We start from the raw sequence: 26340 nt of genomic DNA, 5'->3' as shown, positions 1-26340 counted from the left end.
CTCCGCCCGCTTCATAAGGCGTCGCGCGTGACGCGCCGGCCGCCCGGTGCAATGGCGAGCTGAGGCGGAGGATGTGCAGCGGCGGCGGCGGAGGCGCGGGGGAGGAGGAGCAGCGGCGGCGGCGGCGGCGGCGGCAGCAGCAGCGAGGAGGCGGGGCGGGGAGGCCGGAGCGGCGCCATCGTGCAGCGGCCGGCCGGCCGGCAGGGTCCCGTCCTGAGGCCGCGGTCCGAGCGGAGGAGCCGAGCGGGGCCGAGCGGAGCCGAGCGGGGCCGAGCCCGGCCGAGCGGAGCCGAGCGGAGCCGAGCGGGGCCGAGCGGAGCCGAGCGGAGGAGCCGAGCGGGGCCAAGCGGAGCCGAGCGGGGCCGAGCCCGGCCGAGCGGAGCCGAGCGGGGCCGAGCGGGGCCGAGCGGAGCCGAGCGGAGGAGCCGAGCGGGGCCGAGCGGAGCCGAGCGGAGCCGAGCGGGGCGCCCCCCGGCGGCGACGGCGGGGGCGGCGACGGCGGGGGCGGCGGCGGCGGGGGCGGCGGGGCAGGCGGGCCGGGCGGCCTCGATGGGGCGAACGTCCGGCCGCCGCCCGCGGAGCGCTTAGCGCCGGGGCCGCCCGGGGATGGCCGGCCGCGGCCGCCGCGCCGGGCTGGGGCTGCTGCTGGGGCTGGTCCTCGGCTTCGTCCTGGCGTCCAGGCTGGTGCTGCCCCGCGCCGCCGAGCGCGCCAGGCCCGGGCCCCGCCGGCCGCCCCGCCCGGACGCCTGCCGCCCGCCGCGCCCGCCCCGGCCCCTGCAGCCCCTGCAGCCCCTGCAGCCCCTGCAGCGCATCCTGCAGCCCCTGCAGCCCCTGCAGCCGCAACCGCCGCGCCTGCCACGGCGCGGGCCCCCGGACGGGCTCCCCCGCCCCGACGATTTCCTCTTCGTCGGAGTCATGACCGCCCAGAAGTACCTGCACAGCAGAGCCGTGGCCGCCTTCAGGTCAGTCCTCGCCCTCCCGCCCGCCCTCCTGATGATAATGTGGGGCTCTGCTCGGCGCTTACGAGGTGCGGAGCACTGCGCTGGGCGCTTACGAGGTGCGGAGCACTGCGCTGAGCGCTTATTAGGTGCGGAGCACTGCTCTGAGCGCTTATTAGGTGCAGAACACTGCGCTGGGCGCCTACGAGGTGCAGAACACTGCGCTGGGCGCTTACTAGGTGCGGAACACTGCGCTGAGCGCTTATTAGGTGCAGAGCACTGCGCTGAGCGCTTACTAGGTGCGGAGCACTGCGCTGGGCGCTTACTAGGTGCAGAACACTGCGCTGAGCGCTTATTAGGTGCGGAGCACTGCGCTGAGCGCTTATTAGGTGCGGAGCACTGCGCTGAGCGCTTACTAGGTGCGGAGCACTGCGCTGAGCGCTTACTAGGTGCAGAGCACTGCGCTGAGCGCTTACTAGGTGCGGAGCACTGCGCTGGGCGCTTACTAGGTGCGGAGCACTGCGCTGGGCGCTTATTAGGTGCGGAGCACTGCGCTGGGCGCTTATTAGGTGCGGAGCACTGCGCTGGGCGCTTATTAGGTGCGGAGCACTGCGCTGGGCGCTTACTAGGTGCGGAGCACTGCGCTGGGCGCTTACTAGGTGCGGAGCACTGTTCTAAGCGCTGGAGGAGGTACAGGGTCATCTCCCTGCCGCCTTCAGGTCAGTCCTCGCCCTCCCTCCCTCCTGATGATGATGTGGGTCTGGGCTGAGCGCTTACTAGGTGCAGAGCACTGTGCTGAGCGCTTACTAGGTGCAGAGCACAGTGCTGAGCGCTTACTAGGTGCAGAGCACTGCGCTGAGCGCTTACCAGGTGTAGAGCATTGTGCTGAGCGCTTACTAGGTGCGGAGCACTGCGCTGAGCGCTTACTAGGTGCAGAGCGCTGTTCTAAGCGCTGGGGGAGATACAGGGTCATCTCCCCCCTTCCCTCTTAACAATAATGTGGGTCTGTGTTAAGCGCTTACTAGGTGCAGAGCGCTGTTCTAAGCGCTGGGGGAGATACAGGGTCATTTCCCCTCCCTCCTTCTTAACAATGTTGGTATTTAAGCGCTTACTAGGTGCCGAGCGCTGTTCGAAGCGCTGGGGGAGAGACAGGATCATCAGGTGGTCCCACGTGAGGCTCCCAGTCTTCATCCCCGTTTGACGGATGAGGGAACTGAGGCCCAGAGAAGTGAAGCGACTTGCCCGCGGTCTCACAGCTGGGATTGGAACCCGTGACCTCCGACTCCCCAGCCTGGGCTCTTTCCGCCGAGCCACGCTGCCTCTCCGATAGCGATATTTAAGCGCTTACTAGATACAAGGCGCCGGAGGGCAGACGAGGTCATCGGGTGGGCCCGACGTGGGGCTCACGGTCTTCGGCCCCATTGCACGGAGGAGGGAACCGAGGCCCCGAGGAGGGCGGTGACTTGCCCCGGGTCACCCAGCTGGCCGGCGGCGGAGCCGGGATTCGAACCCACGCCCTCTGACTCCCCAGCCCGGCCTCTTTCCGCCGTGCCCAGCGGGGCTCCCTTCGGAGGCCACGGGTTCCAATCCCGGCCCCGCCGCTTGTCGGCCCCGTGACCTTGGGCCGGTCACTTCATTCACACAGTCGTACCGATCGAGCGCCGATTAGGTGCAGAGCACCGGACTAAGCGCTCGGAGCGTCCAGTTGGGCAACAGCCAACGACGGGCTCACAGTCCAAGCGGGGAGGGGGGGACGGGACGGGACGGGACAGTCACTTCCCTGGGCCTCAGTGACCTCATCTGCAAAAGGGGGGTGCAGACTGTGAGCCCCACGTGGGACCACCTAACGACCTCTCTGCCCCAGCGCTTAGAACGGTGCATGGCACATAGTAAACGCTTAGATACCCACATTATTATCTACACACCCAAAGCCCTCCTCAAAGCTCACCTCCTCCAGGAGGCCTTCCCCGACTGGGCCTCCCCACCCCACTTGGGTCTCTGTAGGTACGTATTTTTCACTCCATTTTTTTAACGATTCGTTCGACCGTATTTATTGAGCGCTTACTGTGCGCAGAGCACTGGACTGAGCGCTTGGAATGGACGGTTGGGCCACAGAGAGCGACCGCCCCTGCCCGACGACGGGCTCCCGTAATAATGTTGGTCACTGTTAAGCGCTTACTACCTGTCCGGGACTGTACTAAGCGCTGGGGTAGATAGACGATAATGAGGTTGTCCCACGTAGGGCTCGCGTAATAATGTTGATTTCTTTTGATAATGTTGGTATTTGTCAAGCGCTTACTATGTGCAGAGCACCGTTCTAAGCGCTGGGGGAGATACGGGGTCATCAGTTCGTCCCCCGTGAGGCTCCCAGTTAATCCCCATTTTACAGATGAGGTAACCGAGGCCCAGACGAGCGAAGTGACCTGCCCACAGTCCCGCAGCTGACGAGGGGCAGAGCCGGGAGTCGAACTCATGACCTCTGACTCCCAAGCCCGGGCTCTTTCCACCGAGCCACGCTTACTAGCCGCCGAGGACCGTTCTGAGCGCTGGGGTGGATAGAAGGCGGTGAGGCCGTCTCACGTAGGGCTCACAGCCTTCATCCCCCTTTTGTCGATGAGGAAACCGAGGCCCGGAGAAGTGAAGTGACTTGCCGAAGGCCACGCAGCTGACAGGTGGCGGTGCCGGGATTAGAACCCGTGACCTCCGACTCCCGGGCCCTCGCCACTGAGCCCCGCCGTTGATGCGCGTCTGTCTATAATTGTCTATTTATATCGATGCCGTCCCGTCCGCTTATTTTACTTATTTTACTGCTCCCTTCTAGACTAGGAGCCCGTTGTCGGGCAGGGATGGTCTCTCCGTCTTGCCGAACTGGGCATTCCAAGCGCTTAGTCCGGCGCTCTGCACGTAGCGCTCAGTAAATACGACGGAACGGATGAAGGCATTGTACTTTCCAAGCGCTTAGTCCAGTGCTCTGCGCATAGTCACCCTCAATAAATTCGAAGGAATGAATGAATTGTACTTTCCAAGCTCTTAGTCCAGGGCTCGGCACCCTGTAAGCGCTCAATAAATATTGAATGAATGAATTGTGCTTTCCAAGCGCTTAGTCCAGTGCACTGCAGGTAGCGCTCAATAAATACGACGGAATGGATGAAGGAATTGTACTTTCCAAGCGCTTAGTCCAGGGTTCTGCACCCTGTAAGCGCTCAATAAATATTGAGTGAATGAATTGTACTTTGCAAGCGCTTAGTCCAGGGCTCCGCACCCTGTAAGCGCTCAGTAAATATTGAATGAATGAATTGTACTTTGCCAGCGCTTAGTCCGGGGCTCTGCACCCCGTAGGCGCTCAATAAATACGATCGAATGAATGAATAGTACTTTCCAAGCGCTTCGTCCAGTGCTGTGCATCTAGTCAGCGCTCCGTAATACGACCGAATGGATTGTACTTTGCGAGCGCTTCGTCCAGTGCTCTGCACGGTCAGCGCTCGATAAATACGATTGAATGAAGGAATTGTACCTTCCAAGCGCTTAGTCCAGGGCTCTGCACCTAGTCGGCACTCAACAAGTACGATTGACTGCCCTGCACGTAGTAAGCGCTCCATAAGTACGACTGAACGGAAAAATGGATGAAGGCCCTCCCCGCACCCTCCCTGCCCCCACAACTGCATCCCCCTCCCCCCGGATCCCACCCGACTTCTCCCTTCCCGTCGGGAGGCTCCGGGAGCTCGTCCCGGGCGGGCAGCGTCACCGGTGCACGTTGTTTGGCCCTTTCCTGAGCGCTTATTACAGTGCCCTGCACACCGTAAGGCCCCGGAAACAGATCGAATGAACGCACGAAGCCCCCCGTTCCCCCCCCCCACCCCCACAGCCGGGACTCGCCTGTCGGCTCCTTTGCTGGCCGGGGATGCGTCCCTTTTTAATAGTGGGCTCTGCCAAGCGCTTAGGACGGTGTCCCGCACGCTTTGTAAGCGCCCAGTATATACCACTGATTGGAGGCTCCTCGGGAACCCCGACCTGTCGGAGCCACGGGGTTGGGAGGCGATTCCCAGTTGCGGCATCCAGTTTCCTTCGAGTTTGGTCAATCGGGCGTACTTATTGAGCGCTTAGCGCGTGCAGAGCGCCGTACCATGAGCTTGGGAGCGGACGATATTTATTTCATTCATTCAGCCGTATTTACTGAGCGCCTACTGTGCGCAGGGCGCCGTACTGAGCGCTTGAAAGTACAATTGGGCCACGGAGACCATCCCTGCCCAGCAGCGGGCTCACGGTCTAGAAGGGGGGAGACGGCAGAGCGAGTGAACAGGCCTCAGTAGCATCCGTATAAATAAGTAGAATTATAGATGTATACACGTCATCAATAAAATATATCACAGTTGGTAGACACGGTCCCCGCCCACGGTGAGCTTAAAACCCGAGGGATCCCGAACGTGCCCGCCCCCGATGAGGATTCCCAGGATGAGATTTCCCAGGGATTAGAAGGGATGCAGTATGTGGGAATCCCCTCCTTTGCCGAAGCAGTTAGGGGTCAGACTTTTGTTTCAAATGACTCATAAAATTGAAGGGGCTCTTGCGGGGGCTGTTTGCCTCCACTTGGGTGGCAGGGGCGGGGTGGGGCGGCCCGTGTTTCCAGGATTTATTTGGGAAAATACCCTGTTACGAACTGCCTCTCTCTCAGAGTCAGCGCTTTCTTCAGTAAAACGGATCCCCGTGGGAGAGGGAGCCCGCGGAAAGCTCGGCCTCGAGACTGTAAACTCGTCGGGGATCACGTCCGTTGATGCGGTTGGAGCGTGCTCTCCCGAGCGCATGGTACAGTGCTCTGCGCCTAGTAAGCCCTCAGAGTCGAGGGAGGTCGGAACCGTGACGGGCCGTGGAGCACGAGAGAATCGCCTCTCAGACTGATGGCAGATGTAATAATAAAAATAATGTGGGTATTTGTTATGCGCTTACTATGTGCAGAGCACTGTTCTGAGCGCCGGGGTAGACATGGGGAATCGGGTTGTCCCACGTGGAGCTCACGGTCTTCATCCCCATTTTCCAGATGAGGCAACTGAGGCACAGAGAAGTTGTGACTCGCCCACAGTCACCCAGCTGCCAAGTGGCCCAGCCGGGATTCGACCCCATGACCTCTGACTCCCAAGCCCGGGCTCTTTCCATGGAGCCACGCTGCTTCTCTAAATGTAATCGTCACTTTTGTCAGCAGCGGCACTGACTAAGTACCCAGTGGTTACAGAATACGGTCCCGAGTGCTGGGAAACGGTCGAAGACGGGGGCCGGACTTTTCAATTCGGTCATAAACGGAAACGCTGCGGTGGCCTGGTCGTCTGTCGGGAACGGATGAGCTAGATTGCCACTTGTATTTAAATTTTGGAACCGGGTCCACGTTTCCCGTAAAAGCATGAAAAGGACACCTCGGACTTTATTGTATCGAGCTCCTACTGTGTGCAGAGCACTGTGCTAAGCGCTTGAGAGAGTACGCTGTAAACGTCAGTCTCATTCCCTGCCCACAGCGAGCTCACAGTCTAGAGGGGGTGTTCGCAGTCTAGAGTAAACTAGCTTTTCGTCCCGAGTAGCTAATAGTTGTCATCGAAAGGGCTTCTTTACCGCGCTATTTGGAATTCAAAGTCTCGGTCTTAAAGAGGACGTAAACTGGCATTTCTCAACACGGTTTTCTAGATATCGACCCTCTTCTCAGTTAGAGGATGCGTCGATGGAGCCACAGAAAATTAGACCCAAGTGAGCTGTTCTAAAATCAGAAAAAATGGAGCACTTAATCTTTTGGAGCAGTGAGAAAGATGAGTTAACCTCAGTTCTGTGGTCTCCTGTTTACCGCTAATATTTTTTTGCCCTATGGAAAATATACAACTTGGTTACTGGGCTCTCATTCCCTTTCAGCAGGTGTTAGCGGTGGCATTTGTAGCCAAGTCAGGGACTGGATCCGTGAAGGAGGGTTGAAGAGGAAGGATTAGAAGGCTAATAATAGCATTTAAGTGCTTACTCTGTGCCAAGCGCTCTACTAAGCATTGAGGTCGGTACGTTATAAGCGACTCAGTCCCCGTCCCCTGTGGGGCTCTCGGTCTGAGGGAGGGAGAATAGGTATTCCGTCCCCATTTTGCCGGTGAGATGACCGAGGCACAGAAGTGACTTGCCAAGGGTCACGGAACAGGCAGAGGTGGGATTAGAACCCACGTCCTCAGACTCCCCGGCCCGTGCTCTTTCCACTAGACCGTGCCGCTGGGTCGCGCCCGAGGAGGACACCTTTTTGATGGTAGCTCTTTTGCCGCCCGGGCTGCTGTCGGGCGATCGATTTAAAGTCCCGGGCACTTAGCTCGTACGTTAAATCCGGATTCCGACTGCTAACAATTGAAGGTGCCGTCAAGCGGAAGGGTGATGGGGTGCAGACGAGAGCGAGGATTTATGTTTTCAGGGTGGGCCACTGGGAGGAGAGGGCAGCCTGTGCTGCTGCTTCGGTAGTTCTTGGGGTTCTCTGGTATTTCTGCCCCCCGCCCCTCTCACTCCCCTACGTCCGGGGTGGCTGTGATCCGTTGCTACTTTTCCTTATAGTTCCTTCCTGAGCTAGGGCAGAGAAAGTGGCAGGAGACTTGGGGTGTGGAGGGACGGGGACGGAGACCCGGGGTGGGTGTCATGAACAGTAATAATAGTGACGTTGGTATTAAGCGCTTACTGGGTGCCGAGCACTGTTCTAAGCGCTGGGGTAGGTGGAGGGTCATCAGGTTGTCCCACGTGAGGCTCACGGTCTTCATCCCCGTTTTACAGAGGAGGGCACCGAGGAGTGAAGTGACTTGCCCAGAGTCACACAGCTGACAGAGCCGGGATTAGAACCCATGACCTCTGACTCCTAAGCCCGGGCTCCTTCCACTGAGCCACGTAGTGGACGGTGCGGTCCCGGAAAGAGCCGGGACCGTCGGCGAACGGTCCAGCCGGGGTTTGGGTGGGGGATGATCGCGCCTAGCCCAGGAGATTGAATTGACAGGTTCTTCGGTGGGATCCGTAACCGTCCGACCCTAAGGGCCGTGGAAAAATCACTTCATCCTTTCCTAGTAACTTTGCATCTGAAACGAGGATCGTGATCTCCCACGTCGTATCTGTTATTGAAAAATTGGGTTAAGAAACACGATCAGTCACGTAGAGCTCTTCGGGTGAAAAGCACTGCCAGTCTGAGATATCGTCATACCGATTTGCCAAGAGTAAATACCCCGAGGACGTAGCTTCTAAACACTGCCGTGCTCGGTTTAGGAGAGATGCGTCTGCGACGTCCCCGGCACCCGCGAAAGAAGCGTGATCAATATGGGACTCTTCTCCCACTCTTCCGTCATCCTGCCTTCCCCCTGGAGATGACACCATTGATCGGAGCCATCCTCGGACGCAAATTTTGATCCCGGTGCCTCCTTTCGCTCTCCCCGCTGTCTCTCTGGCTGCCGCTAAAACCGGACGACGAAATCTTTACATTCCAACTCCGATCTCTGTCTCTTTCCCCCTCTTGTTCTTTTCGTTACACCTCTGACTACTGTGGCCTAGTGGAGAGGGCAGGGGCCTGAGATTCAGGGGACCCGAGTTCCCATTCCGGCTCCACCGCTTGCCTGCTGGATGACCTTGGGCTTGTCACTTAACTTCTCAGTTCCTCGTTTGTCAAAATGGGGATCCATTACCTATTCTCCTTTCCCCTCAGACCTTGAGCTCCGTGTGATGCGGGGACTACGTCTGATCTGATTGTATCGTATCTCCCTCCGTGTTTATTAGAGTGCCTGGCGTGTCGTAAGGGCTGGGCGGATGCCACAGGTGTTATTACTGGCAGTATAGAGTGGTTGCAGGAACTAAACCACCAAGGTTTGGGAGACCCGTGGGAAGCGGGCTTGCCCTTAAGAAAAATATCACTTGCATTTTGCCCCCGAGTCCGAGTGTGCGTAGCGTTCTGCTAGATGATCCTTGACTTTACAGATGTTAAAATGAGGCAGAGAGGAGCTGTGGCGTGGCCCAAGTCATTGTGGACATTCAGACCCCCTGAATTTCCAGTCTTGATTCGTCCACCGAGTCACTGGGTGTGTCTGAGCAGAGCGAATGTGGTTTTTGGAAGAGATTCTTTGGTGTAGAAAATTTTTTTTTAATTAAAATCTGCGTGGAGGAGACCTAACTTTATGCCCCAAGCTGCCTGTAAGCCTGTTAGGGGCAGGGAATGCTCCCGCTGATTCTCTTGCACACTCCCAAGCGCTTAGTACGGTGCTCTGCACGTGGTAATGTTCAACAGATCCCATGGATTGAGTTGGAGGGATGATGCCGTGCTGACTACGGCAACAATTTCAGAGCCTGGCACGGGAATCTTGGCAGTAGCCTATCGGCCTGACTGATATATGAGCACCTCGGACGTTTTCATCGCCTCCGGCCCCGTGCCGCCACCCTACTGCTATCGTGGGTGGCCTCAGGACAGTCCCCAGCGTCCAGGCAGTCTGCCAGGAGTTGGCTAAGAGGAAGAACGCAGCCCTGCTAGTACCCTCCGGCGCTAGCTGTCAGTTGGTTGACTCTTGGGTTTGTGGAGGAGTGCGGTCCGACACCCAAATCCTCCTATTTGCGTGACCCCGGCCTACCGTTTCTCAGGCCAAACTGTAGCAAAAAGCCCTAGTTGCCGATCCGCACGACTTTACCTGAAGAGCCAAGTAGTCTTAGCACCGGTTAAATGCGTGGGTTTTTTTCAAGCTGTTCCTTTTTTGTTCCTTGCGGCCTGGCTTGTTCTTTCTTACATCAGAATCGTACTTCTGGTATTTAAGCCCCTACTACGTGTCAAGCACCGGTCTAACTCCTGGGATAGATACAAGTTAATCAAGTTTTGAAAATAACAGGTTGTCCGATGATTGCAGCTGTGGCCCAGGACCTGATTATCGAGTTTGCGGACTTATAAAACTCTTGATTTTTTTTTTTTCCCTCCTTCGCTCTATTTATTCATTCACACGATCGTATTTATGGAATGCTTATCGTGCGCAGAGCACTGTACTAAGCGCTTGGGAGAGTACAATACCACAATAAACAGATACATTTCCTGCCCACAGCGAGCTTATAGTCTAGAAGGGCTGCCCACAGCGAGCTTAAAGTCTAGAAGGGGGGAGACGGACGCTAAATACATGAAAGATATGAATACAAGGGCTGCGGGGCTGGGACCGGGGGGGGGAAGAACAAAGGGAGCCAGTCAGGGTGACGCAGAAGGGAGCGGAAGAAGAGGAGGGGGGGGTTAAGTGAGGGAAGGCCTCTTGGAGGAGATGTATCTGCAATAAGGCTTTGAAGTGGGGAAGAGTAGTTGTGTGTCAGATTTGAGGAGGGAAGGCGTTCCAGGCCAGAGGCAGGATGCGGGCTAGGGGTTGGCGGCGAGAGAGATGAGATCGAGGCACAGCGAGAAGGGGAGAATTAGAGGAGCAAAGTGCGCGGGCTGGGATGTGGGAGGAGAGGAGAGAGCCGAGGTAGGAGGGAGCAAGGTGAGGGGGGCAAGCTTTTCTATCCGCGTCTTTTGTTTTTGTCAATCGCATCTGTCGAGCGTTGACTGTGTGTAGAACACTGCACTGAGTGCTTGGGAGAGTTACAGTGATAACCATCAACAGACACATTCCTTGCTGCACTGCTCACTAACATGCACATAGTAAGCGCTCAATAAATACTATTGCCCGTCACCCCCGCCGATTGTTCCGGACCTTTAACTCTCTCCTTAGGCCCCCTGTTCCTCCCCCTCCCCCATCTCTCACCCCCAATGATCTGGCCACCTATTTCCTCACGAAAATCAACACGATCAGGTCTGAGCTCCCCAAAGTCACCCCTCCGCCTCTCCCCTGCCCCCCACCGACCCCCTCCCCTATTTTCCCATCCTTCCCTGCAGTATCCTCAGAGGAGATCTCCTCCCTCCTCGCAAGTGCCACCCCCTCCACCTGCGCCTCGGACCCCATTCCCTCTCACCTTCTTAAAACCATCGCCCCTGCCCTCCTCCCTTCCTTAACTTCTATTTTTAACCACTCAATCTCCAAGGGCTCCTTCCCCTCTGCCTTCAAACATGCCCACGTCTCCCCCATCCTAAAAAAACCCGCTCTTGACCCCACTTCCCCCTCCAGTTATCGTCCTATCTCCCTACTACCCTTCCTTTCCAAAATCCTAGAACGGGTCGTCTACAATCGATGCCTAGAATTCCGTAACTCCCATTCTCTCCTAGACCCCCTCCGATCTGGCTTCCGTCCCCTCCGCTCTACCGAGACTGCTCTCTCTAAGGTCACCCGTGACCTCCTTCTTGCCAAATCCAATGGCTCCTACTCCATTCTGATCCTCCTTGACCTCTCTGCTGCCTTTGACACTGTCGACCATCCCCTCCTCCTCCATACCTTATCTCACCTTGGCTTCACGGACTCTGTCCTCTCCCGGTTCTCCTCTTACCTCTCTGGCCGGTCATTCTCGGTCTCCTTCGCTGGAGCCTCCTCCCCCTCCCGTCCTTTAACTGTTGGAGTTCCTCAAGGGTCAGTTCTTGGCCCTCTTCTGTTCTCCATTTACACTCACTCCCTCGGTGAACTCATCCGCTCTCACGGCTTTGACTACCATCTCTACGCAGATGACACGCAGATCTACATCTCCGCCCCTGTCCTCTCCCCCTCCCTTCGGGCTCGCATCTCCTCCTGCCTCCGGGACGTCTCCACCTGGATGTCGGCCCGCCACCTAAAACTCAACATGAGCAAGACTGAGCTCCTCATCTTCCCTCCCAAACCCGGTCCTCTCCCAGACTTCTCTATCACCGTGGATGACATGACCGTCCTTCCCGTCTCTCAGGCCCGCAATCTCGGCGTCATCCTTGACTCGTCCCTCTCGTTCACCCCACACATCCTATCCGTTACCGAGACCTGCCGGTTTCACCTCTACAATATCGCCGAGATCCGCCCTTTCCTCTCCACCCAAACGGCTACCTTACTGCTACGGGCTCTCGTTATATCCCGGCTAGAGTACTGTGTCAGCCTTCTCTCTGACCTCCCTTCCTCCTCTCTCGCCCCGCTCCGGTCTATTCTTCACTCCGCTGCCCGGCTCATCTTCCCACAGAAACGATCTGGGCATGTCACTCCCCTTCTTAAACAACTCCAGTGGTTGCCTATCGACCTCCGCTCCAAACAAAAACTCCTCACTCTAGGCTTCGAGGCTCTCCGTCACCTTGCCCCTTCCTACCTCTCCTCCCTTCTCTCTTTCTACCGCCCACCCCGCACGCTCTGCTCCTCCGCCGCCCACCTCCTCGCCGTCCCTCGGTCTCGCCTATCCTGCCGTCGACCCCTGGGTCACGTCCTCCCGCGGTCCTGGAACGCCCTCCCTCCTCACCTCCGCCAAACTGATTCTCTTTCCCTCTTCAAAACCCTACTTAAAAATCACCTCCTCCAAGAGCCGTTCCCAGACTGAGCTCCTCTTCCCCCTCTACTCCCTCTGCCATCCCCCCTTTACCTCTCCGCAGCTAAAGCCTCATTTTCCCCTTTTCCCTCTGCTCCTCCACCTCTCCCTTCCCATCCCCACAGCACTGTACCCGTCCGCTCAACTGTATATATTTTCGTTACCCTATTTATTTTGTTAATGAATTGTACATCGCCTTGATTCTATTTAGTTGCCATCGGTTTTTATGAGATATTCTTCCCCTCGACGCTGTTTATTGCCGTTGTTCTCGTCTGTCCATCTCCCCCGATTAGACCGTAAGCCCGTCAAACGGCAGGGACTGTCTCTATCTGTTGCCGACTTGTTCATCCCAAGCGCTTAGTACAGTGCTCTGAACATAGTAAGCGCTCAATAAATACTATTGAATATTGAATGAATAACACCGTCATAAGAGGGAAAGTTAGAGCAGAGCTGGGTGCTATTTCTTAGTAATTGGTTGAAAAGAGTTGAGGGGAGGCAAGCTGAAGCTGTCATCTACGTGAAAGGTGAAAAAAGTCAATGATTTTTGCGACGAGACAATAATGATAATAATAGAATACCAGAGGAGAATTGATTTGGTGATTTAACTTTGGGGTAAAATAAAAAAGACAGCCTTTCCCCTTTATTTAGTCGGCACAAAGTAACTGGTCCACTTTTCAGTTTCTGTTACCCTGCAGCCTGATTACAGCTTGTGGGTTTTAGGAGTCTGCAAGGAATTTCTTGAAAAAAGAAAGGCAGTGAGATTAGGAACCCCAGTAATCCTTGATGTGACTTCCTTAAATACAAAACTAACCAAGAAAGGCTATGAAGATTCTTCAAGACTTGTTAGTGACTAACTTTTATTGAGCCACTGGATATTTGTGACCTAATCGTTTGTTCATATCGAAAATGAGAACAGACACTTTTCAGTCCTCTAAACTGTAAGCTCCTTGTGGGCAGGGAATGAGTCAACCGAGTCTGTTGTACTCGTCCAAGTGTGTCGCACCGTGCTCTGCCCACAGTAAGTGCTCAATAATATGATTGATTTAACGATTAGCATGGATAGCTTCAGGTTCTCGTACTTCAGTTCTGCATGGGATTTCCCTTTTTAGTTCTCAGTTATCTTCTCTCTTCTTGAATATCCACTCAGTGATGGGGTACAATTACCGAGAAGCAGCATGACCTAGTGGAAAGAACATGGGCCTGCGGGAATCAGAAGACCTGGGTTCTAATCCCTGCTCTACTGCCTGTCTGCCCTGTGACCTTGGGCTAGTTGCTTCACTTTTCTGTACCTCAGTTTCCTCAACCTTAAAATGGGGATTAAGACTGTGAGACCCATGTAGGAAATAGACTATCTAACCTGATTAGCTTGTATCTTCCCCAGTGCTTGGTACCATGCCTGGCACGTAGTAAGCGCTGAACAAATACCATTTAAAAGATTACCCCCCCCCACTACATTACATTTTATCTTAATCCTCCAGAACAAGTCACTTAGTTTGGGTCACGTTAAATTGCGGTGAAGTGTTTCGCATATATAGTCTGACTCTCCTCACCCTCTAGCTTGCCAACTTATTTTATTCTTCAGCTAGTATTCTCTGCCCTGAAGTTGAAATGTAGGACTTGGAAAAAACTTGCAGAGTTAGAGTAAATGGCTCAAATTAGTCATCCTAGTGTAAGAAATCGTGGAATGGTCGGCTACTTTGCTTCAGGCAGTATCGTCTATCTTCAAGTTTCTCAAATCTTCATTTGTAAATATGCAGTGAAAGAGTCGAAGCCTCTTTCAGAATAAGATTTCAATTAATGGAAATGCTCTCTTAGTTTGTTGAAAGGATTGAGCCCAATAAGAAACCGTGTTTTCTTTGGAACAAACGATTGTCCACAACTGGTCTTACTTCAAAGCAAAACTGCCGTTGAACTGTGAAATGAAGACAAAGAATCATTCTCCTCCCTGAGTGTAACTATTTACAGAGATAGAAATAGAAAATACAGTTGTTTTACTGTTTGTTTTTTAATTTACTAAATGACCCACTAGGCAGAGCTAGAAGTAGGAGGGAAATTCAGGAGAAACCAAAATATTTTGCATGGTTTTTCGTTTTTCAAGGTGACTCGATTTATCCTTTAGTTTGATTCTGCCAGGAAGCTTCTCTTTTTCAAGTCATTTGTTTAACATAATTGCCCCTTATTAAAAGCACCATACGAATGCGGCTTCATTCCCCCCAGATCCATTCATTCAATCGTATTGAGCGCTTACTATGCGCTGAGCACTGGACTAAGCGCTTGGGGTGTACAGTTCGGCCCCAGATAACCCAGCCATTTGCAAGATCTCCCCTAATGTTTAACTCTAGAGGTGTTTTATGGTTGCACTCTTTTTGCTAAGTCTCAAAAAGTAACCCATTAAATGGTTTAGATGTGAAAATAAACAGAAATCCTTGTCTTCCCACCCAAACCCTGCCCTCCCCCTGACTTTCTCACCACTGTAGTTGGCATCACCATCCTTTGTCTCAAAAGCCCTTAACCTTGACGTTATCCTTGACTCCTCTCTATCATTCAACCCACACGTTCAGTCCCTCGGTAAACCCGGTCAGTTCCCCCTTCACAACATGGCTAAAATCCACCCTCTCCTCTCCTTCCAAACTGCTACCGCATTAGTCCGATCACTTATCCTATCCCACCTTGATTCCGGCACTTAGAAAGGTACTTGGCACGCAGCACATAAAAAGTACCGTATTTATTAGTACTCTGTCAGCCTCCTTGTCTCTCCCAACTCCAGTCCATTCTTCACTCTGCCGCCCGGATCGTTTTTCTCCCGAAACATTCAGGACATGTTCCCACTCCTCAGGAAACTCCGGGTTGCCCATCCACCTCTGCATCAAACAAACACTCCTCACCATTGACTGAGCCCTCCTTTCCTCTTCTCCCATTCCCTTCTGCCTCGCTCTGACTTGCTCCCTTTATTCATCCCCCCCCCTTCCCAGCCCCACAGCACATATGAACTTATCTTTATATGAATGACTGTCTCCCCCTCGAGACTGTAAGCTTGCTGTGTGCTTATTATATTGTACACTTTCAAGCGCTTAGTTCAGTGCTGCACCCAGTAAGTGCTCAATAAATACGACTGAATGAATGTTGAAGCATCCTTTTTTCATTTTGCTAAAAATACCTTTTCAGGGTCACACCCTTTCCCTCCCCACCCCCGCTTAGAGAGAGAAGGGACTGTTTTAGATCCATTTAGAGACACCTATGCTTATATTGAGGGAGAGAAATACTGTCTCTCCCCACCCGGCCCCCCAAAAAAGTCTTCTCCCTAATGCACAATATAGTATCGTGTCCAAGTTCACCTGAGGAAGAGTGTAGTGCATTTTGGAATGTACTGCCACTCCATTCCTCTCTTCTTCTGACATCTTTTCAGTATGGCCAGAGTATCACAACTGTTATATTGTACTCGTCCAAGCGCCGACTACAAAGCTGTGTACTCAGTGCTCAAAAAATATCACTGATGGATGGATTGATTGACCGAAGGGAACTTATAGGGAGGAGTGAATGGAGTGAATGTTTGGAGTCCCAGAGGTGCAAGTCTCCACAGGTTGGCTTTTACATTGGAAAAAAGAGAGGGACTAGAAGGGGGTTGTCGATGTGGAGTTCCGCCCTTTCCTCTCCACCCAAACGGCTATTTTACCTGTACAGGCTCTCATAATATCGCGACTGGATTATTGTGTCAGCCTTCTCTCTGATCTCCCTTCCTCCTGTCTCTCCCCGCTCTAGTCTATTCTTCACTCCGCTGCCCTGCTCATCTTCCTGCAGAAACGCTCTGGGCCTGTCACTCCCCTTCTTAAAAACCTCCAGTGGTTCCCTGTCGACCTCTGCACAAAACAAAAACTCCTCACTCTAGGCTTCAAGGCTGTCCATCACCTTGCCCCCTCCTACCTCCCCTCCCTTCTCTCTTTCTACTGCCCACCCCGCACGCGCCGCTCCTCTGCCGCCCACCTCCTCACCGTCCCCCGTTCACGCCTATCCCGCCGTCGACCCCTGGGTCACGTCCTCCCGCTGTCCTGCAATGCCCTCCCTCCTCATCTCTGCCAAACTAACTCTCTTCCCCTCTTCAAAGCCCTACTGAGAGCTCACCTCCTCCATGAGGCCTTCCCAGACCGAGCTTCCCCTTTTCCCTCTGCTCCCTCTGCTGCCTCTCTATCCCCCCCTTCACCTCCCCTCAGCTAAGCCCCCTTTTCCCCTCCTTTCCCTCTGTTCCTCCTCCTCTCCCTTCCCCTCCCCTCCCCTTAGCACTGTGCTCGTCTGCTCATTTGTATATATTTTTATTACCTTACTTATTCTGTTAATGAGATGTCCATCCCCTTGATTCTATTTATTGCTATTGGTTTTGTCTGTCTGTCTCCCCCGATTAGACTGTAAGCTCGTCAGTGGGCAGGGACAGTCTCTATCTGTTGCCGAATTGTACATTCCAAGCGCTTAGTACAGTGTTCTGCACATAGTAAGCGCTCAATAAATACTATTGAATGAATGAATGAGTTCTGGGGAGAATTGGTTTGTGTGGTGGGTCGTGCTTCAGTCAGTACTTAACTCTTCCCCACATGGGAATGTATAATAATAATTGTGGTATTTAAGAGCTTACTCGGTGCCAGGCACTGTACTAAGCCCTAGGGTGGATACAAGCAAATCGAGTTGGACACAGTCCCTGTCCCACTTGGGGCTCACAGTCTCAATTCCCATTTTACAAATGAAGGAACTGAGGCCCCGAGAAGTGAAGTGACTTGCCCACCGTCACACAGCAGACAGGTGGCGGAGCTGGGATTAGAACCCATGGCCTTCTGACTCTCAGGCCCGGGCTCTGCCCACTATACCATGCTGCTTCTCCATGAATGCAGTATGGTAATGTGATAGGCTTTCAATCAGTTATTCAGAATTACAAAATACCTTCTTACTCCATTACTGTTATATACTTAAAGAACTGGGAAAGCTAGCTCTTCCATTCATTCATTTTTTGGATTTCCAGGGATAGGTATGTGTTTTGGCGTGAGTGGACCCTGTCTCTTAATATGTATGCGTGTCTTTAATGGTTTAAAATAATTAAAATCAGTCATTTTAAGGGTAACTTTTTTCAGTACCAAATTGAAAGATTATACATGTTCACTCTTGAAATGTAAAATCCAGCATCCCTTCATGAAACTTCCGTGGTCAAATTATCTGCTGTTTGTTTGTGAAAGATTGAGGCCCACATGGTTTAGGGGAAAGAGCACTGTCTGGGAGTCAGCAAACCTGGGTTCTAGCGCCAGCTCTGTCACTAGCCTTCTGTGTGACCGTGGACAAGCCACCCCACCCTTGGGCCTCAGTTTACTCATCTGTAAAATGGGGATAAAGCGGATCGTAAGCCACGTATGGATCAGGAATGTGATCCAATGTGATGGATTCGTATCTACCCCATGGTTAATATGTAGTAAGTATGTGATGATTGCTGTAAGAAAAGTGAAGTTAAACTGCACGAACAGACACGCTAAATTATGGCACAACCTTGAAATAGAACATTAAAGATCTAAAAATGTCTCAAGACATTTGGAATGGGTTTAGCAACATCATGTAATGGAGTTTGCATTATAGAATTTCTTGTTTGCTATGGGCATGATCAGCGTCTCTGCAACCTTCTCTGATTTTAAGAAAAGCCTAGATGGAAGGGAAGCTTGAAATTACCAGTGAATCTTTTGGTAGTATTATCTGCACATTTAAAACTCATGCTTCAAAGGCATTCTCCCACTCCTATTCCTCCCAATGTGTTTAGGCAGGACTCTGCCTGCCCTTCATTACTACAGCTAATTGAGAATTGGTTGTAGTAAATTATGCTCCCCTAGGTGACCAGTGCTATTAAATCTCTCAGTATGAAAAGCAGCAGGTGATGTGCTAACACACTGCCATTTTTGGCCTAGGGGCCATTTTCTCTCGCATTCATTGAGAAAGAAATTAAATTTTACAAAGGGAATAGCTTCCCTTGTTGAGACACAACAAAGACTTTACTTTTCTCTGTGAAGAAACTATATTCAAATAAAAAATCAAAGATTTTTTTTAAAATTAGTTTACAAAAGATAACTTTATTATATTCTGGGACGATGATCCTTTTCAGGCCCTTTCTTTGGACTCAGAATAGTAAAGAATATAAGTGAGAATTCCTCTTTTTAAAAATAATTTTACCAAATTTCTTTTTCGGATATGTTTTTATGGGCTAGAAATATCCTATTTTGCATTCAGAAAATATTTAAAAGTTGTTTATATTCATTTAAGAATCACTTAATGTAACTGCTACATCTTGGGATGTGAGAGAAATAAGATGAAGATGATTCTACAAGAACAGGTATAAGCTTTGTACAGTGCTTGACACACAGTAAGCGCTCAAAAAGTACAGTTGAATGAATGATTGAACAAGAATGTTCTTTAAAAAGTGGTTTCTATTTACCAGTAAGCCCCAAGGGAAAAGTAGGTTTTGATTTGAAATAGGAAGCTTCTCCCCTCAACCATTCTTCTATTTCGTTTTAGTGTTTTACTCAGGTAGTTTCCCGTTCATCATGGTCAATTGAGTTGCTACCGCTGGGCTAAGTGTCAGGGAGCAAACCACAGAGCAAAATTGGTGAGACAGAAAGATAACCAAAGGCATCAAGAAGGTAAATGACAAAAGTGGACAGGCATGTGCACATATGTAGCAACTGCCCACCCCAATCAACCAGTGGGATTTCTTGAGTGATTTCTTATTGAGGAACATATTTCTTAAGTGCTTGAGAGGATACATTAGGGTAAAAGTCACACTCACTAGATTGTAAGCTCTTTGAAGGCTGGGATCGTTTCTACCAATTCTACTGTATTGAACTCTCCCAAGCGCCCAGTAGAGCGCTCTGCACAAAGTAAGTTCTCATGTAAATTATGGGGTGATTCCTTCCCTCGAGAAATTTGCAGCATAGTGCGGGAGACTGACAAACACAAGTTTATCAAGGGTGGGAGCAGGAGAAAGGGTAAGGTCAAAATAGGCAATAGTGTGAAAGGATGACATCAGATTGAACAGTTGACTGACCGTAATATGCGTCTCAAAATGGATGTTTGACTAATAGCTGTACTGGGGGTAACTTTTCCCATAGGTTTATATATATTATTCACTGGGATTCATTCTAGAACCTTTAGAGCTCTGGCAGTATAGTCTTTTTGATTTAAGTGTTCATCTACTTTCATGAAAATATAGGCAAGGATTTTTAATCCAAAAAATTTAGCAGTTAGAGTTAAGATTCAAGCCTTATTGGCAGCTGGGACTCCTTTCTCTGTCACTGCTGCCATTAAGGCCAGAATCTTAACTCCAATTGCTAAGATTCTTTGGATTAAAAATCCCATGTCAGGGATCACAATGAGATAGAAGAGACAGAGATTTTAGAGGGATTTTAGTCAACAGCCTTTAATACCTCTTAGATTACGAGTCCTCAGAGTGCCTTGCCTAATTCCCATCTCTGGATTTCGTCCTCATGCTCCGTATAGCGCTCCGCACGCAGTAAGCACTTAGTAAATGCTACTACTGTTACAGTCGCTTTCGGATGAGGCGGAGAAGCGGTCTTGCAGTTTGTGTTTGGTGCCGCCAGTAGGGTTGAGGACAACTGAGAGGAGACGAGGGGGGATGAGAACAGAGTGGAGTCCTTTGAACTTGGCTTTGTGGTCATTGGTGACTTTGGAGAGTCACCTTGGAATGGGGTGGGGGTGAGGAAGAGAATTGGTGGAGAGGGAGTGAAGAAAGTGAGTGTATGCAACCCATTCAGGGAGTTAGGATAAGAACAGGAGCGGGAAAGGGTCGATAGTTGGAGGTAGACCTGGGCTCCAGAGAAGGCGTTTTGGTGTAGAGGAGATAAACACGTTTGAAGTTTAATTGGGCAGTAGCCTTCTGAGAGAGAAGTTGAAGGTAGTAAGACAGGAGAGGAAAGTGGAAGTAAATGTCTGTAAAGGAGGTGAGAGGAGTAAAGATATAGTAGGGGGTAGATTTAGAAGGCAAATAGGAGACTTCCTGAGAGACAACTGGGAAGGAAGAGGAAGAAAGGGGTAGTAAGGTGGTGAAGAGAGAACAGAGGGATTTGGGTAAAATAAAAACCAACAGGTGTGAACTTGCCAAAAAAATAGTTGGTGAGAGATCATTAAGGGTTTATGGAGAGAGGCGGGAAGGACGCTTGGGTCTCCATGTGGGAGTTGAAGGTTTGGAATACAGTCAGCGGGGGATGCAAGTATGGGAGTCACCGAGGGAAGAAGCAAGGTGCCGAGGAGCGGACGAGGCGTACCTAGGCGGAAGTGTTCTTGTATTTTTGAAATTAATTAAAAGAAACCTACCAATTAGCCTATCCTTTGAGTGGCTGTGTCTTGCACAAAGCTGAAGTCTTAGGAGAGAGATCGAGCATCAGATGAGAGGAGGAGAGAGCCCAGGACGGAGATGGAGACTTGCAGTTGCCCTCTGAACCACTGTAGTTTGGTTGCCTCTGAAATGTCGACAGTGGTCAAGCACCCTGGATGTTCACGGGTTCCTCCAATGGCTGCCCATCCACCTCCTCATCAAACAGAAACTCCTTACCATCAGCTCTACGGCACTCGATCACCTTACCCCCATCCTACCTCCCCTCCCTACCACCCAACACACACACTTTGCTTCTCTAATGCCAACCTACTCACTGTGCCTCGATCTCTATCTCTCCGCTGACCTCTCACTCACGCCCTGCCTCTGGCCTGGAGCTGCCTCTTCATGTCCGACAGACAGTCGCTCTTTCCACCTTCAAAACCTTATTGAAAGCACATCTCTTCCAAGAAGGCTTCCCGGGCAAAGCCCTCTTTTTCATCCCACGCCCTTCTACGTCGCCTTTGCGCTTTAGATTTGCACCCTTTATTCACCCCTCCCTCAGCCCTACAGCATTTACTTACATATCTGTAAACTGTTTATATTATTGTCTGTCTCCCCCTCTAGATGGTGAGCTCGTTGTGGGCAGGGAGTTGCCTACCAACTGCATTGTATTGTACTTTCCCAGGCACTTAAGGCAGTGCTCTGCACACAGTTAATGCTCAGTAAATGATTGATTCCATGAGCGTTGGCCATTTATACCAGTCCTACTTCAACATGAAGATAAGGTGGATTTGTGAGAGCATTGGACGCCTGAGAGGAGGAAGGAAATCAGTTCCACTCAGTCATTTTTTCTGAAACCCGTTTTTTGGGTTTTGGTTTTTTTTTTTCAGGAGGCAAGGCTACGGTAAAGTCTCTAGCTCTCTCAGCTAGTCACCAAAGCCTACTAAGCCAACCCTGCACCCCTCACACCTAATACGTGAGGTTGCTGACCAACCTCTTTTTATATGATCTTCTCCACCCTAGAAAACTTAACTTCATAATTTCCACAGATGCATCATTCCTATAATATGATTTCAGGTAAAACTAAACTAAAAATCCAAGGAACATCAGCCAAGACAAATGAAATTTTTTAAAAAAAAAAAAGGTTAATGGGACAAAAATTGTTATGGTGAACTGGAATGAGTTTGGAAATCGATTTTGAATTCGATAAGTAATAGTGTTGAACAGTTACTTGCTTTGTAAAGCAGGTGAAGCTATATTACTTTGATCAATTCTCTTGACAGAACCACTAAAAGATAATATATTCAGACTTAGAAGTTTGGTTTTAAAATTTACCTTAGCCTTAAGCTATATAAATGTGGTTATGATTTGCTTTAAAAATATTGTAGTTAAAAAAATTCTTCAGAGTGAGTTTTTTTGCTTTATAATGAGATTTTTCCCCTCAACCCACAAGGCATACAGGAAAGAGAAGCAGACAGTATGTGATTTTTTTTTTTTTCCCCTCTATGGATATTGAACTAAAAAGGAAGAGGTGATCCATACTTAGGGTGGAGTAACCAGAAAATTACAGACGCCCATTACCGAAGACTTGAGGTTTAGTTGTCTGTCTTGTAAATTCATTGGTTTCTCTTTCTAGACTGGGTGCAGTTTTTCAGTCATAATTTAGGCATTAATTACTTCATCGGTGACTGAATTGATAATAAATTCCTATGAGGTCTTTCAATGGTTTGGCAGTATTTGAACCTTTAATGAATGCAATGCTATGGCTAAATTTGATTTTGACGTTTTAAAGAAAATTATCATTTAGACGTCAATGTAATTGTATTTTACAGCCAAATCATGCGGTAAGAGTAGTAACAGTTATTCTTGGCTGTTAATTTAATTTTTCTAGCTTAATAAACTTTATGTTAGAAATTTGAAATTTAAAATTCCTATAATGTACAGATTCTTTCTCATAACTCTATTTTTTGGACTGAATTTTGGTGAGAAGTCCCCTAATGCTTCATATGTAAGGCACTCCTTTGCTTCTCCAGAATATTCTTTCATCAGATTCTAAAAAGTGGTTTGCCTATGAATAAAAATATTTGGCATTCCCCCAAATTCCATCTTTTTATGCAGTTTAAAATGCTCTTCCAGGATGTCATAATATGGGTATATCTTCGTGTGGGTTTTGGTATTCAATTTTTTTTGTTTTTTATTATTATTACATTTAAATACTTACCAAGTGTCAAACACTGTTCTCAGCACTGGAATGGATACAAGTCAATCAGGTTGGACACAGTTCCTGCCCCACATGGGGCTCACAGTCTAAGTAGGAGGGAGAAGAGGTATTTAGCCCTCATTTTACAGTTAAGGAAGCTGAGGCACACACAAGTTGTAATTTGCTCAAGGTCACACAGTGAGCAGTTGGCCGAGCTGGGATGAGAAACCACGTCCTGAGACTCCCAGGCCCATGCTCTTTCCGCTAGGCCATGATGCTTCTCATTGGAAAGCTCTAAATAGATCTTCCAAGTGACACACGATTTAAAGTGTTGTCCTCCCGCTGCCTAATGTTACTGCCTGGTTGTGTCAGGCATTCTTTGGAGGAGATTGCACACCAATAGATCAATTAGTTCATTGTTCTATTCCTTGTGCTCTTAGAATGTTGCACTAAGTGGTCTCCTGGTGGTCTGAAGGAGTTGATGCTCTTTCCAAAGTGTGTAATTTCCTTTCAGGGAGTAAGTTTGGGCACTAGGAAGGTCTAATTCGCGTTCACGTTTGTTACCGTTTCATTTCAGCAGCCGCGTATATTCTTTGATGTATAATGAAAATGAAAAAAATAAACAGTTGTTAGTCCCAAGTCTCACCAACAAGGTTTCCTTTATATCTTAAAACTGCAGTGAGGTGATTTAAGTGAGCACCTTTACCAGGCTCCATGGCACCATCCAGGGTAGGATTTTCTCCGCAACTTAGGTCCTTCCTCCTCACTTCCACGCTCCCTCTGCCCTATCATCACAATCATAATTTTTATTTTGTGAATGGCGTAGCTTATTGTTGAAGAGAAATGCATATTTTGTCAATTCCCAAGCTTTTAGTACAGGGCTCAACATCCAGAAGGAGCCTAATAAATAATAATCATGATAAATGGAGCTTTGCATTTTCATTTTTCTCCCGATAGCTGGGAAGAGGTCGGAAGAATGCGGGACAGTATAGAGGGAAGATAACCAAAGAAACTATGAGACTTTCAGCAGCCTCCCTGAAGATGCCGAAATGGCATACGTGTATCGACTTACGGGTGCTTATGGAGTTGGATAATGAAAGTAAACTATCTGTTGTCTAAAATGAGATTGGTGCTGGCTAACGATAATGTGAAGCGGGCACTGGTTAAAATGAAACCCGATTTCTTCTCGATTAGCTCTAACCGGTGTGTGTTTTAATTTTAGAACCTGGTCCAAGACTATCCCTGGGAAAGTTGAATTCTTCTCCAGTGAAGGTTCGGACACATCTATTCCGATCCCTATCGTGCCCCTACAAGGTGTCGATGACTCCTACCCACCCCAGAAGAAGTCCTTCATGATGCTCAAGTACATGCACGACCACTACCTGGACAAGTTCGAATGGTTTATGAGAGCCGACGACGACGTCTACATCAAAGGGGACCGGCTGGAGAATTTTCTGAGAAGTCTGAATAGTAGCGAACCCCTCTTCCTTGGACAGACGGGGCTGGGCACCACGGAGGAGATGGGAAAGCTGGCGCTGGAACCTGGCGAGAACTTCTGCATGGGCGGGCCCGGTGTGATCATGAGCCGTGAGGTGCTGCGGAGAATGGTCCCCCACATTGGAGAGTGTCTGCGAGAAATGTACACCACCCATGAGGACGTGGAAGTGGGGAGATGCGTGCGGAGGTTTGCGGGAGTGCAGTGCGTCTGGTCTTACGAGGTAAGAAAAATCACCGGGGAAGCAAAGGATGTATCTAGGCAACTGGAGTTTAAAAGCGACACTGACAGTCTAGATTAGTGTGGAAGTAAGGTGGGAAAGGGTCCAACCTCCCCCGTGGGGGTCCTTTTTTACTATTGTAAAAATCACTGACACGATCCCTTACCGCTCAGCTTTCGGGACGCTTTTCAGTCTGATCGTTTCCAGTAGCTGAATCGAGACCCCTCTACGCTTCCCCTCGCTTCCTGTTTGTCACACTTGTGGTTAGTGCATCGTGCTTTTACAAGTCGCGTGTGGTTATGAGCTATCAAATTTACAAGAGTCATCACTGTCTCCTTACCCTGTCAGTTACATTACATGAATTCTCCTTACCCTCTGTTACATTACATGAAATTCCCAAGAATTTTCGTGGGAGGTCGTTAAAATCCTGGGGCTCAACCCCCGTGAGTCAATCCTGGCCAGACCTGTCAGGGCCCAGCCTTTTGGGTGAGTGGTGGGAAAGAGTCGTGCGTGGTAGGTTGTGTCTTTAAACAGGTCTTATCCCCCAAATCCCACTGAGCCTTTCACACAGTGTTCGTCTAACTGCTCCCTGCTCACTGGGAGTATTGTCGACTCCCTTCTTCCCCAAATTTGAAAGGGCTCAAAATAGGGGATCAGGAAGGTGCCCAGTCCTGGATGAAGTCAAAGCTGGCAATATCCCTAAACCGCTCTCCGCAGCCCTGAAAACTTGCTTATTCTAATATATCTTGTTTTACGAGGTACCGTCGATGGCTTGGAAAATTTTTGAATCCCGGTTGTTCATATCGCTTGGCTCATGTTCTGAACTTTAAAAAATAATTGTGAGCTACAGAGTGTTGGGTACCAATGGTGTGGGATTGTGCTGCTCCAAGTAGATTTTTGTCAAGTGTAGGAAAGATTTAACGTGCTGAACTCCAAATAGCCATCTTCTGCGATTCTGAGAGGGAGAGCAGAGCTGTGGAACACTGAACAACTGTGTGCCTGCAAAACAAATTCACTGTGTGTGTGTGTGAGAGAGAGAGAGAGAAAGGGTTGAAGGCATGGGCATGCTAGTATTGAGGCACATATTGCTTACTGTGGGTTTGAACTCTTAAATGATTTTGACTTACGTACGTCCTTAGACATAAGGAAGATAAAAGACATGACTATTTCCAACTACCCTAGTGCCGTTTGAACACAGTAAGTGTGTCAGGTTCCTTTTAAAAGTCCTGGAATATGTATCTTTGTTTTCTTGCTGTTTTCTTTTCCCACTTGGAGTAACTGACTTTATTTTTTTACGTTTCCTCTCGTTATGATGTTCATAACCAATATTTAGAACTTTGAAAATGCCATGATTTTACTTGAATTTCTAACTGAATATCAGACTGACTGTAAAAGAGTGCATGTATTTTTTGAAAATGAGAGGGGTTTTTTTCCCCCTCAGATACACAGGAAAAGGAAATGACCAATTAAATGTCTGGCCTAAACATGTCATCTCTAATTTGAATAAATTTGGCAAAGAGAAGTTAGTGTGTGTTCTTTCACTTTCTTGTTCTTTGTCTTAAGTTTTTTTCCTTAATGTGCTTATTTCCTGGGCCACAAAATTTACATTTTCTTGTTTACCAAGCATCAGTCAAATGTTTTTGAGTGCTTAGTGTGTGCGGAACACTATATTAAGCACTTTGGGAGAGTCCAGTATAACAGAGTTAGTAGAAACGTTCCCTGCCCACAACATGC

At 49.9% G+C, this 26340-nt stretch overlaps 1 protein-coding gene across 1 annotated transcript in view; it reads left to right on the top strand.

Moving 5' to 3' along the window:
* The first annotated feature begins 591 nt into the window (after window positions 1-591).
* Window positions 592-26340, top strand: part of CHSY1 (chondroitin sulfate synthase 1) — a 96515-nt gene continuing 70766 nt past the window's right edge. The window contains exons 1-2 of the mRNA XM_029065660.2: window positions 592-962; window positions 24114-24609. Coding sequence (XP_028921493.1) covers window positions 607-962; window positions 24114-24609 — 852 coding nt within the window. The 5' untranslated portion in view covers window positions 592-606. The remainder of the gene's footprint in view (window positions 963-24113; window positions 24610-26340) is intronic.

The sequence above is a fragment of the Ornithorhynchus anatinus genome, chromosome 5 (genome assembly GCF_004115215.2).
Source record: "Ornithorhynchus anatinus isolate Pmale09 chromosome 5, mOrnAna1.pri.v4, whole genome shotgun sequence".
Classification (NCBI taxonomy): domain Eukaryota; kingdom Metazoa; phylum Chordata; class Mammalia; order Monotremata; family Ornithorhynchidae; genus Ornithorhynchus; species Ornithorhynchus anatinus.
The sequence above is the reverse complement of the archived record's forward strand: the minus strand, read 5'-3'. Positions and strand labels throughout refer to the sequence as shown.